Below are 17,321 nucleotides of genomic sequence, written 5' to 3' on the forward strand. Positions count from 1 at the left end.
ATTATTGTGGAGGCGCAATGGCCCAGTGGTTAGGGCAGCAGACTCGCGGTCATAGGATCACGGTTTCGATTCCCAGACCGGGCATTGTGAGTGTTTATTGAGCGAAAACACCTAAAGCTCCACGAGGCTCCGGCAGGGGATGGTGGCGAACCCTGCTGTACTCTTCCACCACAACTTTCTCTCACTCTTACTTCTTGTTTCTGTTGTGCCTGTAATTCAAAGGGTCAGCCTTGTCACACTGTGTCACGCTGAATATCCCCCGAGAACTACATTAAGGGTACACGTGTCTGTGGAGTGCTCAGCCACTTGCACGTTAATTTCACGAGCAGGCTGTTCCGTTGATCGGATCAACTGGAACCCTCGACGTCGTAAGTGACAGAATGCCAACAACAAATTATTATTATTATTATTATTATTATTATTATTATTATTAAGGTGATGAGCTGGCAGAATTGTTAGCATGCCAGGAAAAATGCTTAGTGATATTTCATCCCTTTTTACATTCTCAGTTCAAATTCCACTGAAGTCAACTTTGCTTTTTTAGTACCTCTTTAATAGTGCACTCCAACTTATTCAATGTGTCTTGTCTTATGAATGGCTCAGTGACCTCATGGTGCTGATGCTATGAAAAAAAAGGTACCCAGTACCTTCTGTGAAATGGTTGGCATTGGAGAGAGCATCTGGCTGTAGAAATCATGTCATAGCAAACATCAATGCATTTGTTAGTTAACAATAATCAACATTAATAATAGTAATTCATTTTTAAAAACTAACATAAGATTATCATTAGTTAACAGATGTTAATATCAACAACATAGTTAACAGTTGTGACACACCCTGCAACAGTTAACATTATAATTAGTTCACTAAATAACAATTAGTATTATGATTAGTTAATTGAAGTGATGCCTTTACAGTAAACAGTCGCATAAGTTATCATAGTTGAAACAACATAATAGTTAACACTATCATTTGTAACTACAACAGTTAATATTATCATTACTTTGTATAATAATTAACATAATCTTTATTTAACGCAATAATAAGCATTATCATTTGTTAACACACCAGTTAGCATTTTTATTAGTTAAGACAATATTGAACATTATGATTAGTTAACATGATAATTGACATTAGTTAGTAAATTGATACAATTGATATTTGAGTAAACTAATACAATAGTTAACATTATAATTAGTTAACACAATAATAAACATTATCATTCATTAACACAATAGTTAACAATGCCATTACTTAACCAATGATAATGATAATACTATGCTAACACCATAGATAATGTTATCTTTAGTTAACATAACACTATAGCTCTCAGGCACATAAATTAACACAATAGTTAACATAATGTTTAGTTAACACAATAGTCAACATCATAGTTAGTTAACACAACAGTTATAACACCATCATTTAACATAACAATTAGTTAACAGAATAGTTAACATAATCTTTAGTTAACATCTTTAGTTAACACAATACTTGACATTATAATTAGTGAACACAATAGTGAACATAATCATTAGTTAACACAATATTATCAAACAGTTGTATTGATAAACGACAAATCAAAGCTTTATTTTTCATCTATTTTATCAAATGTTTTACAATGTTTTATGTGAATCAAAACAATGTACACTATTATTATTATTGTTGTTGTTGTTGTTGTATTACTGATTTATATGTTGATTGTTATAATTTGTTTTTAGTGGTTCTTGTTTTTTATTCTTGTTGTTTTCTTTAGATTTATCTGTGCATTTCATTTCATTGTTTGGTTTCTTTTTCAGTTCTTGTTTACAATTGCAATCATCATCATTGTTGTTACTGCTGTTGTTGTTGTTGTTATGTTAATGGTGCTGACGGTGGTGACGGTGGTGGTGGCGGCGGTGGTGATGCTAGTGGCTTTGGCATTAATTTTGTTTTTTTGTTGCAATTGCTATCTGTTGATATTCCTGTTTATACTATCATTGTTACTTTGCTTGCTTTTAATTTTGTTGTTGATGATGATGAAGATGATGATGTCATTGTTGTGATTATTGTTGTTGCTGTTGTTGTTGTTGTTTATGTAATCATTGTTGTAGTTGTTTCTGGTGCTGCTTACATTGCTATAGTAGTTGATGAAGATGATGATGATGATAATGATAGTGACGGTGATGGTGGTGGCAGTGATGGTGGTGGTGGTACTGGTGATGGGAGAGGTGTAATTTTCTTATCTTTCTAATCCTATCATTAGGAGCAATTGTTAACACAGTTTTAAAAAAATCACCTATACACACACATACGCGCACATACACACATATACACACACATATATACACATGCACATATACATACAAATATAGATATACAAACACACATGTAAAGATAATGTTCATATACATGTGTATATACATGTATATGTGTGTATACACACACACACACACTCTTAAATATATACATACATGCACACTTATGTATAAATTCATACAAATGCACTTTATACCCACATAAAAGTACAAAGCAGACACACATAAACAAATATACACACACATAACCTATGAATCATCCACACACACACATACATTTTCCCTGCAGCCATACTCACATGCACACAAGTACACATGCACATATATATATGCACACACATATAAATGCATACACAAACTCTTTCTCATCATCATCATCATCATCATTATCATCATCACTTTAACATGTTTTCTATGCTAGCATGGGTTGGATGGTTCAACAGGAGATGGAAAACCAGAGGACTGCCTAATGCTCTGATGTCTGCTATGACATGATTTCTACAGCCAGATGCTCTCCCTAATGCTAACCATTTCACAGAATGCACTGGGTACCTTTTTTGTCATGGCATCAACACCATGAGGTCACTGAGCCATTCATAAGACAAGACCCCTCGAATGAGTTAAGGGTGCACTATTAAAGAGGTGGTCTTACACCAGGTATTGTGAAGCCATTAAGCTCTGCAGTAAATTTGGGAGCTGTACCTTTGTGATCCATTCTAACAATTCACATAAGAATCCGACGGTCCCTATCTGAAAGTTTTGGTTTTCTTCTGGAGTTTTGTTTCAACAAGAAGGTTTTTCCCTCTTTCTCAAAGGCTGTCATTACTCTTGAGACAATACTTCTTGATACACCAAACATTTTGGCTGTTTTCATTATGCTAGCGCCTGCCATACGAGCACCAACAATTTGACCTCTTTGAAAGTCCGATAGCTCTGTCATTTTAATGAATTTGAATTACCTTTTTCTTATGATATCTGAAAAGAAACAGCAATTTTAGCAAAACATATTAAGCAACACTAATAACAAATCAAAAAAAACATAAAAATAAACAAGCTTTTGGCGGTTTTATAGATATTTCAAAATTATGATGCTATGATGCTAAGTGTTTCCATTATTTTGTCCAACCCCTGTATGTATATATGCACACCATAATCATCATCATCATCTTCATTTGAACATACACTTTCTCCTGCTTGCATAGGCTGGGTGGAGTTTATTGAAACAGATTTTCAATGACTAGTGACCTTCCTGTCACCAATCCTTACCTAATTGTAATCGAAGAAATATTTCCTGAAGGTCAGACATATGTTCATAGAATATTGGAAATGAATGACATTTGTTTACAACAGGCACACAATGTCAAGACGAGGACACACACACACATATGTAACAAGCTTCCTTTAGTTCCCATCTATCAAATCCACTCAGAAGAATTTGAATGGCCCAAGGCAATACTAGAAGACACTTGCTAGGGTGCTACGCAGTGGAACTGACGTTTTCTGGTTGTTTGATCAACTAAACTATTTTCATATAAGAGTATAAGTGGCTGAGTATTCCAGGAACATGGATATCTAAAACATAATCCTTCTCAGACTCAGATACAGTATGACAGAGTGTAAAACTATGTAATGGGAAGAGGCAAGATAAATGAAACAAAAATACCAGGATGGAGGTGATACGAGCCAAGCCAGCTCCAAGGAGGAGAGGTTATTACTGGAGGGGAAAAGACATAGATAACAGTTAGTATTGGTGGAAAGACTAGTTAGCATTTGTAGTCATAGTAGATACTATAGTAATATGTATTGTATACTATACAGTAGTCAGTATTATTAGTTATAGTAGTTAGTACTGGTGGTTATAGTTACTAGTTTTGATGGCTATAGTAGTATTGGTGGTCAAAGCCATTAGTAGTGGTGGCTATAATAATTTGTACTGATGGTAATAATAGTTACAATTGGTTAATATAGTAGTTAGTATTAGTGAGAACAGTAGTTAGTATCGATGGCGATTCTACAGTAGTTAGAATTACTAGTTATAGTGTTTAGTATTCATGACTATATCAATCTTGGTGACAAGAGAAGTTAGTATTGGTGGTTATTGGCAGCTATAGTAGTCAGTAATGGTTACTATAGTAGTTTGTATCGGTGGTTATACTAGTTAACATTGGTGGTTATACTAGTTAGTATTGCTGGCTCTTATAGTTACAGCAATTGGTATTGGTGATTACAGTGACTAGTCATTAGATATTATAGTGATTAGTAATAGGTGGTTATAGTAATTAATTAGTATTGGTTATAATAGTTATCATTAGTTGTTAGTCGCAGTAGCTACAATGGTTTGTATTAGAGGCTATAGTAGCTAGTATTGCTGGTTATGGTAGTTAGTATAGTATAGTGTTAGTTGGTATTATTATTATAGTTAGTATTATTAGCTATAGCGGTTAGTATCAATGGTTATCGTTGTTAGTATTATTGGTTATTTTAGTTAGTATTGGTAACTAAAGAAGTTTAGTATTAGTGGCTGTAGTAGTAAGTATCGGTGGTTAGTAATTAATATTGGTTATTATAGTTGTTATTATCAATAGTGAGTTAATATTAGTGGTTATGATTACTATTAGTGACTACAGTAATATTGGTAATTAAAGTAGATAGTGCTTGTGGTTATAGAAGTTAGTATTAGTAGTAGTTACAGTAATTTATATTCATGGTTGTATCAGTACTAATGGTTAATGTAACTAATATTGGTAGTTGAAATAGTTAGTATTAATGGTTAGTATTAATGGTTGCAATAGTTGACTTTGGTGTTTGTAGTAGTTACTGTTGGTTTTGGTTATAGTAGTTACTATTAATACTCGTGGCTACAGTAATTAGTATTCATGGCTTGGCTCTTGTGCGGGTGGCACATGAGATGCACCATTTTGAGCGTGGCCGTTGCCAGTACCGCCTGACTGGCTCCCGTAGGATTTTCGAGTGAGATCGTTGCCAGTGCCCCTGGACTGGCTTGTGCGGGTGGCACATAAAAGACACCATTTCGAGCGTGGCCGTTTTCGTGCGGGTGACACGTAAAAGCACCCACTACACTCTCTGAGTGGTTGGCGTTAGGAAGAGCATCCAGCTGTAGAAACTCTGCCAAATCAGATTGGAGCCTGGTGTTGCCATCCGGTTTCACCAGTCCTCAGTCAAATCGTCCAACCCATGCTAGCATGGAAAGCGGACGTTAAACGATGATGATGATGATTGTAGTCAGTATTGGTGGTTGTAGCAGTTAGTATTGGTGGTTATATTATTATTGCAAGTTACGGTATTTAGTATTAGTATATACGACAGTTGCTCTGTCTCTGATGCGGAAGAATTACTGAGTTCAACTCCCGCCACAGTCAGCTTTGTCATTGATACTTCCCAAGCACATAAAGTAAAATTCCAGTCAGGACTGATTTAATCAGCTATATCTTTTGAGCATTGGGCTTGTCAGAGGCAAAGTGGTTGAGTTTCTTTCGAGCATTGGGCCTCATGGAGGCAAAATGGCCAAGCTTCCGGGCCACATGGAAGCAAAGTGGCTGAGTTCCTTTCCGGCAGGCCTCACTGATGCAAGGTGGCGGAGTTCCTTTCGAATAGGCCTCATGGCGGCAAGATGGCTGAATTCCTTTTGAGCATTGAGCCTCATGGAGGCAAAGTAGTTGAGCTCCTTTCGAGTTTTGGGCCTCACGGAGGCAATGAGCAAGACCTTTGGCATTATGTCGTGCTTGAGAATAAGACTCAAGCCATGCAAAATTGCAGTCATGGCAGATACCGGTGTCACGCAAATGGCACCTGTGCCAGTGACACGTAAAAGCACTCATTACACTCTCAGAGTGGTTGGTGTGAGGAAGAGCATCCAGCCATGGAAAACCATGCCAAATCAGACTGGATCCTGGGGCAGCCTTCCAACGTGCCAGCCCAGTCAAACCGTCCAACCCATGCCAGCATGGACAACGGATGCTAAATGATGATAATGATGATGATCCTCACCAAACATGTACAACTATAAGCCCTTCACCAAAATGCGTTGCCCAATGCCCTTCCCTTAAAATGTGTTGCTATGTGCTCCTTCCTAAAGATGTGTAGTTATGTGACCTTCCACCAAAATATGCTACTGTATGTTCCACCCAAATATGCTACTGTATGTTCCACCCTCAAACGTGTGGCTATTTGTTTATGTTTCAAACCAGAATCGTTCATTATAAGATCAATGAATTAGCAGAATCATTGAAGCATCACCACTGTCGTTTAACATCTGGCTTCCATGCTGATATGGGTCGGAAGATATGACAGGAGCTGGCAAACTGGAGAGCAGCACCAGGTTCCATTGTCTGCTTTGACTTGGTTCCTATGGCCGGATGCCTTTCCTAATGCCAACTGCTTTATACAGTGTACTAGGTGTTTTTTTTTATGTGGCACCAGCTCTGGTGCTTTTTACATGGCACCAACACCAGCAGGGTGACCGAGAAAATTGCAAAACAAAGACCTCCTCAGCTGAGAGTGGAATTGAGTGGAATTGAGTGGAACTGTGGGAAGTGACTTTGTAACAGGTGAAAGGTTAGAGTATAATAGAGGGATAAAGATAGGTGTCTTACTGTGGAGGAGATATTTGGCTACCCCAGTAGGGAAAGAGAGGAAAGGAAGGAGAGTTGGAGAGAAAATTAGAGAGAAAGATAGAGATAGTTAGAGAGACAAAGAGAGCAGTTAATCAAATATAGTCTTGTCCCTTTATGTTCTTGGATCAAATTCTTCAATGATCAACTTTTCATTCCATCATTCTGAGATTAATAAAATAAATACCAGGAGAGAGAGGAGTCACTTTATAGCCTTCTTCCAATGCCAAATTATTAACTCTTCTCATTTAAGTATGATTTGCCAAAGTTTACATAGAAAGGAGATATGGTTCTGTACGATGCCCATGTCTTTCCCAAGGGTACATCTAATGGAAATCAAATGAAATTACTCCATTCCCAGCTTGGAATGGAAATTTGTACACCTGTAGACATGATTTGCCAAAACTTGTATAACTAGTCATGTAGGCGCAGGTGTGGCTGTGTGGTAAGAAGTTTGTTTTCCAACCACATGGTGCCAGATTCAATCTCACTGCATGGCACTGTGGGCGAGTGTCTTCTACAATTTATTGCATAGGAGCCAACCAAAGCCTTGTAAGTGGATTTGGCAGACGGAAACTGAAAGAAGACTGCTGTGTATATGTGTGTGTCTTTGCATCTGGGTTTGTCCCCCACCACTGCTTGACAATTATTGTTGGTGTGTTTACATTCCCATAACTTTGCAGTTCAGCAAAAGAGAACCAATAGAATAAGTACCAGGGACGAAGGGAGAGAGAAGTTGATCATATCAATTGCAGTACTTATTTTATCGACCCTGAAAGTTGAACCAAGTGCATAAAGATGGATGAAATGCTTACTAAGCATTTTTCCCAGTGTGCTAACCATTCTACCAGCTCACCACCTTATCATCATTTAATAATAATAATAATAACAACAACAATAATAACAATAATAATAATAATGGCTGACGATATGTGCATCTCTCATCATGAGCAGAAGTGGTGGGGGAGCATCATAGCCATGTGTTGAGAGGAATTCTTTGGGGTTTGAATAATTCACCTTTGGAAATATGGGTGTATTGTTCAACATCCTTAAACAGACCTTATTCAGGGACCTTTTGAGCGAGATGGGCTACTCGACCTGAAGAAAATTCTAACTAGGCCCCCACCTGCGAGGTCTTGCGCTGTTTATCTTGATATGAGATCATCATGTCGTGCACATGTGGTTGTGATGCATGTGCCTGGGGTACCCTTATCAGACGGGTAGTCATGATGGGTATACTGGGCTTCATATATTTTACCCCAGTGTCACTTTGATGACATGTACTGTTCTCTCACTCAATAATAATAATAATGGTTTCAAATAATGGTTTCAAATTTTGGCACAAGGCCAGCAGCTTTAGGAGAAAGGGTAAGTCAACATCATCAACCATCGTATTTCACTGGTACTTATTTGATTGACTTTGAAATAACAAAAGGTAAAGCTAACCTCAAACTCAGAATGTATAGACAGACCAAATGCTACTAAGCATTTTGCAGGAGTGTGCTGCCACCTTAAACAACAGCAGCAGCAGCAGCAGCAACAACAACTACTACTACATCAAAATCACAACTCCTCATTAATGGAAGAATGTCTCAATAAAAAATATTCAGGGCCCCAATAACAGTTCCTCAAATTTAGATTAAATATTTCATTGTATGGGGCTCATATTTCCTTGTTCTAGAATGTGATTAAGCTGAATAAAGTCAGACCAAGAGACATTTTAAAACTTTCTTTATCATTTATTAAAACAAAGTGTACAGACAATCGGTAAAAATTTCTTTGAAAGTATCGATTGCATTTTCAAACCATTTTTCCTTTAGATTTCTTAAATTTGTTTTTCAGATTCTGAAAGAAAAATACATAAATCTATAAATATTTTACCACATCCAAAACAGAAGCAGAAATTGATTTATCAAATTATTTTTTATTATTTTTTTTTTAATGATACTGTTTTACACACAGACACACACACACATATACATTACACATATGCACACTTCACAAATAAAAATATAACATCATCAGTTTGCATATACCTTTCTATGGTAGCACAGAAAAGCACACAAATATGCACACAAAAATTCAGACATATATACGTAGGAAGTTTGGCACCCATGCCAACGTCATCTCCTTCACTGGACACGAAACTCAGCTTGCGAAGACCTGATGGGGCAAGCGAAATCGTGATGGCACCTGTGCCCAGCATCGCCTTCCTGGCACTTGTGCCCGTGGCACGTGTAAAGACATTCGAGCGAGATCGTTGCCAATGCCGCTGGACTGGCTCCTGTGCAGGTGGCACGTAAAATACACCATTTTGAACGTGGTCGTTGCCAGTACCACCTGACTGGCCTTCGTGCCGGTGGCACATAAAATCACCCACTACACTCTCGGAGTGGTTGGCATTAGGAAGGGCATCCAGCTGTAGAAACTCTGCCAAATCAGATTGGAGCCTGGTGCAGCCATCTGGTTCACCAGTCCTCAGTCAAATCGTCCAACCCGTGCTAGCATGGAAAGCAGACGTTAAACGATGATGATGACGTAGTCTTTCTACAAAGAAGTTCCCTTACTGGTCAATATTGCTACATAGAAGCTCTCTCACTGGTCAGTGTTGCTACACAGCATTGTCTCAGTATTAGTACAAAACAAAAAGAACAAACGGAGAAACTACCAATCATAGTACTTTACCTTTTTGCTCTGTTTGAGCAGTTTCTCTGATAATCTTCCTCCAAAAGTACCAGTTGCTATTGGAAACAAGGGAGAAAATAGTTTAGACTTTAGATGGCTGCCAATACTGCTTGTAAGATCATGAAGAATTTTAAACAGATTTCTACACTGTTTGACAATAATGAGTATGGTGCAATGAACTACTGGAGTCAAAGGAATTTCAACAACTATTCCGCTTCCCACCCAACACCTCAAAACTACTGACCTTGTGCCTAAATCAAAAGCCATTACTATTATTACAATTATTATTATTATTATTATTATTATCATTATTAGAGCGGTGAGCTGGCAAAATTGTTAGTGCACCAAGCAAAATCCTTAGCAGCATTTGGTCGGTCTTTATTATTATTATTCTCCCGACAAGGTTGCATTTGCCTTTCATTTTTGGGGGGATCGATAAAATAAGTACCAGTTGCACACTGGGGGTCGATTTAATCAATTACCTCCCTCCCACAAAACTTTAGGTTTTGTGCCTGCAAAAAAAGGGGATTATCATTATTACTCACCACTAAACATCTTGAGATTAACATCGTCATAGTTGAAGGGATTAATATCAGTGAGATTTTTCTTGCCAAATCTACCAGGTTCCGTACTGACGTCCATACTTGGAGATATCTTCTCTTCAATTATTTCTACATCAGAATTTTCGGAATCACTGATTTCTACTGTTTCAATAGTGTTCTCTGGCACCATCATTTTCATCTTTTTCCGTTCCTCTTCCATCCTGACCATCTTTTTCATGAGTTTCTTCTTCAAAGGTGGCTGGAACAATGAGAAATAAAACTGTCAATATTCACTTAACAACAATAACATCATCGTCATCATTTAACATCCATTTTCCATGCTGGCATGGGTTGGACAGTTTAACAGAAAATTGGTAAGCCGGGGAGTTGCACCAGGTTCCAATCTGATTTGGCATGGTCTCTATGGCTGGACGCCCTTCCTAACACCAACCACTCCAAGAATGTAGTGAGAGCTTTTTACATACCACCAGCACAGGTGCCAATTATGAAACACCGGCATCGGGCATGACTACAATCTCACTTGGCTTGCCAAAGGTCTCGGTCACTTGTCACTGCCTCGATGAGGCGCAATGTTTGAAGGGTGCTTTTTATGTGCCACCAGCATGGGTGCCAATTACGTAACATTGGCATCAGCCACGACTATGACGATTTCACTTGGCTTGATGGATCATCTCAAGCACGGCATATTGCCCAATTTTCGAAGGGAGCTTTTTATGTGCCACCGAGGTGAACTTTGCTTTTTAAACCCCAGGACATCTCAAACCTGTTCGTCCATGAGGAAATATTACTGTGGATGAAAACAGGTGAGAATTGGTTATGGAAAGAGAATCTAGATGTAGAAAAAAAAACCCCCAGCTCCAACAAATTTCATGGGACTCATGCATACATGGAAAACCAGATTTTAAAACAATGATAAAGGTGGTAGTAGCAGTGTATGTGGAACTACATTATCTGATGTATACTCCCTTGTGGGGTTTTTTTTTGGGGGGGGGGATACGGAATAGCTGAGTTGGTAGCTATTTCCAACAGATCAAGTAACCACTACTGAGTAATCTGTATACCCAGTACCCCGTCCTACCACAATCCAATTGGTATACCTATTCCTATCACTAAACCACTCAACTTGTTTTGTCTTCAGTCAAGTAAACTACAAAAAGCAGAGTTACGTACCTTACTTTGTCACATGACAATGTGTTCACTCTACAGTAGGAATTCTCATTTTTTATCTACGGACCCCTTTGGTTACTATTTTATTCTGATGGACCCCTCCCCAACCATTCGATGTTTAAAAACTAATTCTATGGATGCTTCTTTCAAAGTTCCTATTTTGTTATTCACACATTAACTTCTCTGGGTTGAACACTGTAAAACACTTAGAGAAAAACCAGCTGTTCCTTGCAATCTAAAGCAAAACTTTTTTTCAAGGACCCTTAATAAATACTGTGGATCCCTAATTTACTATTTTGCTTGCATGGACCCGGGTCATATAGGCCCCAGTTGAGAACCACTGTGCTACGGTCTGAATGTAGTCCAAAACTATTCTATCTTTGCTTTTCATTTTGAATTTTATGTTTGAGCTGTTTTATGGAAGTTGGGATGAGCGGATATCATCATCATTTAACATCTATTGTCCATGCTGGCATCTGTTGGATGGTTTGACCAGGGCTGGCAAGCTGGGGAGCTGCACCAGACTCTAGTCTGATTTGGGATGGTCTCTACGGCTGGATGCTCTTCCTGATGCAAACCACTTTACAGAATGTGCTGGGTGCTTTTACATGGGCACTTTTATGTGGCACCGCACAGGCACTTTTACATGGCTTTACACCACCAGAAGGATCAGTCTTAACACTTCTGCTGCGGGAGGTGAGTCTTAGAAAAACTGAAGGGCTGCCAGTGTGTGAATCGGAGAGAGGAATATGGTGAATAACATCATAATTAACTAATCTTCCTGTATTTTCTTTTACCCAAAACCAAGAACTTCTCAGCACCCATCTCGTATACCTTACCCTGAAAGACAGAGGAATAATTTCTCCAGGTACTTCTTGTGGACTTTCATCATTTACAGACATTTCTGTTTCTGCAAATAAAACAAATAACATCAACAACAAATAACAAACAAGACTCAACTAGTAAATTTGTAAGGAATGGAGAATCTCAAAGTAAATAAAGCAATAAATGATATCAAGTAAATATAGAACTGAAACAATCCCGAAAGAGGCAGAGACTGCAATTAAATGACACTTATCAAACTAGATATTTTTTTTGGAGGGGGAGGGTTGTTTTTACTTGTTTCAGTCATTAGACTGTGGCCATGCTGGGGCACCGCCTTGAAGAATTTTCAGTCGAATGACTCCTCGAGCCCAGTACTTACTCTGTTAGTCTCTTTTGCAGAACTACTAAGTTACAAGGATGTAAACATACTAACACCAGTTGTCAAACTGTGGAGGGGAACAAAAACACACACATATATATACGACAGGCTTCTTTCAGTTTCCATCTACCAAATCCACTCACAAGGCTTTGGTAGGCCTGAGGCTACAGAAGACACTTGTCCAAGGTACCATGCAATGGAACTGAACCCAGAACCATACGGTTAGGAAGCAAGTTTCTTATCACACACACACACATATAGTGCAGGAGTGTATACATATGCATACACCCACACATCACCACCACCACCATTTTTACATCCAATTTTCCTTGCTGACAGGAGTTGGAGGCACATCGTAGCTCAGTTCAGTGTATATCTGAAGTTACTGTCCACCAAGATACATCAGGGCCCATGTCTTGCTCACAAATTCTATTTTGGGGCTTGATGCCCTTCCTATCCTAGATCATTGCTTGCCCCTTATCATGGACCCAGCACTAGAGAGGTTCACTAAGAAGTCCTCTCTACTCATTTCCCATTTGTTTGTTTGCCATCATCAGACCATTCTTTCATCCGCAGTTAGCCTAAAGAGAGACCTCCCTTCCACATGTTGTCTTCATATATCTAGGCATAGGAGTGGCTGTGTGGTAAGTAGCTTGCTTACCAACCACATGGTCCCGGGTTCAGTCCCACTGCGTAGCACCTTGGGCAAGTGTCTTCTACTATAGCCTCGGGCCGACCAAAGCCTTGTGAGTGGAAACTGAAAGAAGCCTGTCGTATATATATATATATATATATATATGTATATATATATATATATATATATATATATATATATATATATAATGTGTGTGTTTGTGTTTGTCCCCCTAACATCGCTTGATAACCGATGCTGGTGTGTGTATGTCCCCGTAACTTAGCGGTTCGGCAAAAGAGAGAATAAGTACTAGGCTTCCAAAGAATAAGTCCTGGGGTCGATTTGCTCAACCAAAGGCGGTGCTCCAGCATGGCTGCAGTCAAATGACTGAAACAAGTAAAAGAGTATATATGTGGAGGCAAGGGATAGTATACAGCTGACATAATTGACATCCAGTATATAACTGGTAACTAGAGAAGTTTCAGGTGTGGAAGCAAGGTCTAGAATTGAAAGGCCTTAGAGTCAACCCAGCTAAAACCAAAATCCTAATAAGTAGGAAGGTAGATAAAACACAAACCCCTTCAGGTAGATGGCCCTGCTCAGTATGTAGAAAAGGAGTAGGTAGTAACTCTATAAGATGTACGAGGTGCAGCAACATCAAAGGCAGGTTAACTAGCAAGTTAGTTTTTGTTTGTGGCAGATGTTCAGGTGCAATAAAGACTGTAAACAAACAGGAAACAACTTCTATCTCATTCCAGGGTGAAAAACTAGAGGTAGTCGATAGCTTCCGCTATCTGGGCGACCAAGTTAGTAGTGGGGGTGGGTGCGCTGAAAGTGTAGCTGCTAGAATAAGAATAGCCTGGGCAAAGTTTAGAGAGCTCTTACCACTGCTGGCGACAAAGGGACTCTCACTCAGAGTAAAAGGCAGACTGTATGACGCATGCGTACGAACAGCCATGCTACATGGCAGTGAAACATGGGCTGTAACTGCTGAGGACATACGTAAGCTCGCAAGGAATGAAGCCAGTATGCTCCGTTGGATGTGTAATGTCAATGTGAATACCCGTCAGAGTGTAAGTATCTTGAGAGAAAAGCTGAACATTAGAAGCATCAGTTGTGGTGTGCAAGAGAGACGATTGCGCTGGTATGGACATGTGGTGAGAATGGATGAGGATAGCTGCGTGAAAAAGTGCCACACCCTAACAGTTGAGGGAACCCGTGGAAGAGGTAGGCCCAGGAAGACCTGGGCTGAGGTGGTGAGGCAAGACCTTCGTACATTGGGCCTCACCGAGGCGATGACTACTGACCGAGACCTTTGGAAATGTGCTGTGCGTGAGAAGACTCGGCAAGCCAAGTAAGATCGTTGCCAGTGCCCCTGGACTGGCTCTTGTGCGGGTGGCACATGAGATGCACCATTTTGAGCGTGGCCGTTGCCAGTACCGCCTGACTGGCTCCCGTAGGATTTTCGAGTGAGATCGTTGCCAGTGCCCCTGGACTGGCTTGTGCGGGTGGCACATAAAAGACACCATTTCGAGCGTGGCCGTTTTCGTGCGGGTGACACGTAAAAGCACCCACTACACTCTCTGAGTGGTTGGCGTTAGGAAGGGCATCCAGCTGTAGAAACTCTGCCAAATTAGATTGGAGCCTGGTGTTGCCATCCGGTTTCACCAGTCCTCAGTCAAATCGTCCAACCCATGCTAGCATGGAAAGCAGACGTTAAACGATGATGATGATATTGGTACATATTTTATCAATGCTGGGAGAATTAAATAGCAAAGTAAATTTCCGTAAGTACTGTCCATTAACCTATTATCACAAGTGAAATTGCAATTAAATACTGCTAAACATCTAATTAGCACTTTACTAATTACTAATTATCAATTAAACTGTGTATTTTCCAACATTTTCTAAATTAAAATGTTTGTGTGCTGTTAGGTGTGTTCTGTTGATGTCATTGTTTAACCGCAGGTCAGTCATCAATGAGCAAACCTATGATCAAAAAGCATTTGCTAGTGCTTGAGTCAGTCTCAAATGTAATGGAAAATAGGTCAGTTTCAAAACATTGATGTCCAGGTCACAAAAACAAAGATTGAAGGGAATATTGGTCATTTGCTTTGGTTTCTCGATAGAAGCAAATAGGAAATAACACTTACTGACCAAAGACAAAAAAAAAGGGAAAAATTTTGTTAGTCTAGCTGAGAACAGGGGAAGACAACTGCACTATTTTAGTTATCAAACTTGGATTTTTGGTTCATGTGACCTTTGATGCATATCATCATGTACATAAATTTTAAGTCAAACACATCAATGTCCCTGATCTAGGAATGGAGACAAGTTGTATTTTCTCCAACTTTGAATATGAAGTGGTGGTTTTTATTACCTTCCCTTATATTTCAACACTGAAACCAAAATTCTCTAATTAAATTTAGACGTAACTATAATTACCTTTGTTTGATGTTGATTCTGAACAAATCTGTGAAACCTTTTTCTTCGGTTTTTGTTTCTTTAAAAGTTTCCAGTGTTTCTATAGAAAGGAAATGTAAATAAATATATATATATATATATATATATATATATATAAAGCTTTTTAGTCATGTGATGCATATGGATGAGGACAGATGCATAAAGAAGTGCCAAGCTCTAACTGCGGAGGGTATCTGTGGAAGGGGTAGACCAGGAAGATGTGGGAAAGGACACTGGATCACACTGAAGAAATGACAAGGGATCAGGAGATGGGACAATTTGCTGTACTTGATAAGACACATCAAGCTAAGTAAACTCACTGTCTTCCACATATACAGGCTTGTCCTTTCAGGTGTGAGTGCCACCTGTGCTGGTGTTGCTTTAACACACCTGTGCCAGTGCAGCATAAACGCACCCATGCCGGTGGCAGGTAAAAAGCACCCAGTACACTCTGTTAAGTAGTTGGCTTTAGGAAGGGCATCCAGCCATAGAAACCATGTCACAACAGACAGTTGGAGTCAGACAGCTTCCTGCTAGCCAGCTCCATGTGAAACTGTCCAACCGATGCCAGCATGGAAAGATGATGATGATGAAAGCATTAACATAAACAAACAAAAGGTAAAACAAGCCATTTAGGCAGCCTCCTATGAGGACAACTGGCTGGCTTAAAATGGTAGACAAATCTAGCTCAATACCTTTAAAAAAGGACACTTTGTGTAATGTAGTTATAGATACACAATGCCTGAATCATGCGGAACATTTGATAAGTTGAACAATAAACCCCTTTACTGAGTCCCTTATTGCTTCAATTTCTTTTTTATTTGCTGGGTGGAGGAAGGAGCAGGCCCCCTAAGATTGGCTAAATTTATGCCCTTAATGTTTCTTTTGAACCCTTATAAGTCAATACCTGCAGGAGAGATAAGAACAAGGGGGGGAATGCAGTCCAGTCAGAGAATCAAATCCACAATCTAACGATTGCGAATGCCACAGCCCAACTACTAGGCCACGCACCTTCACAGTGAGAAGAAATAAATCATAGATTTCTCAGACAGCTTGCTGGTACCTTACCAACTTCACTATCCAAACTCTCTTGTGACATGGCCAACACATGATATTCTGAGGAGGATTTGATCAAATTCTGCATTGTTAAACGTTGGTAGTGAACCCAGATCCATGTGGTTGGGAAGCAAGCTTCCTACCATACAGCCACGCCAGTGTCTATGTGTATATAAATAAAATATGCATGTACATATATATATATATATATGTGTATACATATATGTATACACGTGTACATATACATGTGTGTATATATAAAAAAAAAAAAACATGAAAGAAAACACTGACCTCAATTTCAACATCTGTAGATTTGCTATTTTCTTCCTCACTTTGATTAACAGGAAAGAACTAAAAAAAAGAAACACAAAACAATGATATAAACATATTCCAGAAAATAGCAAGAATGTCTTTGTTCCAAAATTTTAGCGGCCATCTCTGTAATGTCTGCTAGTTCACTATAACCAAAGCCTCACGGATAAATGTCTCAAAGACTATAATGATTTCACACAAAAACAAATGTTAAATAGGTTTTGAAACTTCAAAGAAACAGCATCATGTTGACTTCAGTTTCACAATGTTTTGCCTTTTTGCCATTCTTGTTCTAAATGACAGCGACTG

General features: G+C 39.0%; 1 protein-coding gene across 1 annotated transcript in view; it reads right to left on the minus strand.

The window, feature by feature from the left end:
• Nucleotides 1-8,646: 8,646 nt before the first annotated feature.
• LOC106875374 (exosome complex component 10) overlaps nucleotides 8,647-17,321 on the minus strand; it is a 32,581-nt gene continuing 23,906 nt past the window's right edge. The window contains exons 17-22 of the mRNA XM_089361028.1: nucleotides 16,992-17,051; nucleotides 15,627-15,705; nucleotides 12,183-12,253; nucleotides 10,159-10,414; nucleotides 9,614-9,669; nucleotides 8,647-8,773 (exon numbers count right to left, since the gene is read on the minus strand). Coding sequence (XP_089217154.1) covers nucleotides 8,729-8,773; nucleotides 9,614-9,669; nucleotides 10,159-10,414; nucleotides 12,183-12,253; nucleotides 15,627-15,705; nucleotides 16,992-17,051 — 567 coding nt within the window. The 3' untranslated portion in view covers nucleotides 8,647-8,728. The remainder of the gene's footprint in view (nucleotides 8,774-9,613; nucleotides 9,670-10,158; nucleotides 10,415-12,182; nucleotides 12,254-15,626; nucleotides 15,706-16,991; nucleotides 17,052-17,321) is intronic.

The sequence above is a fragment of the Octopus bimaculoides genome, chromosome 12, assembly GCF_046866305.1.
Source record: "Octopus bimaculoides isolate indiv1 chromosome 12, ASM4686630v1, whole genome shotgun sequence".
NCBI lineage: Eukaryota > Metazoa > Mollusca > Cephalopoda > Octopoda > Octopodidae > Octopus > Octopus bimaculoides.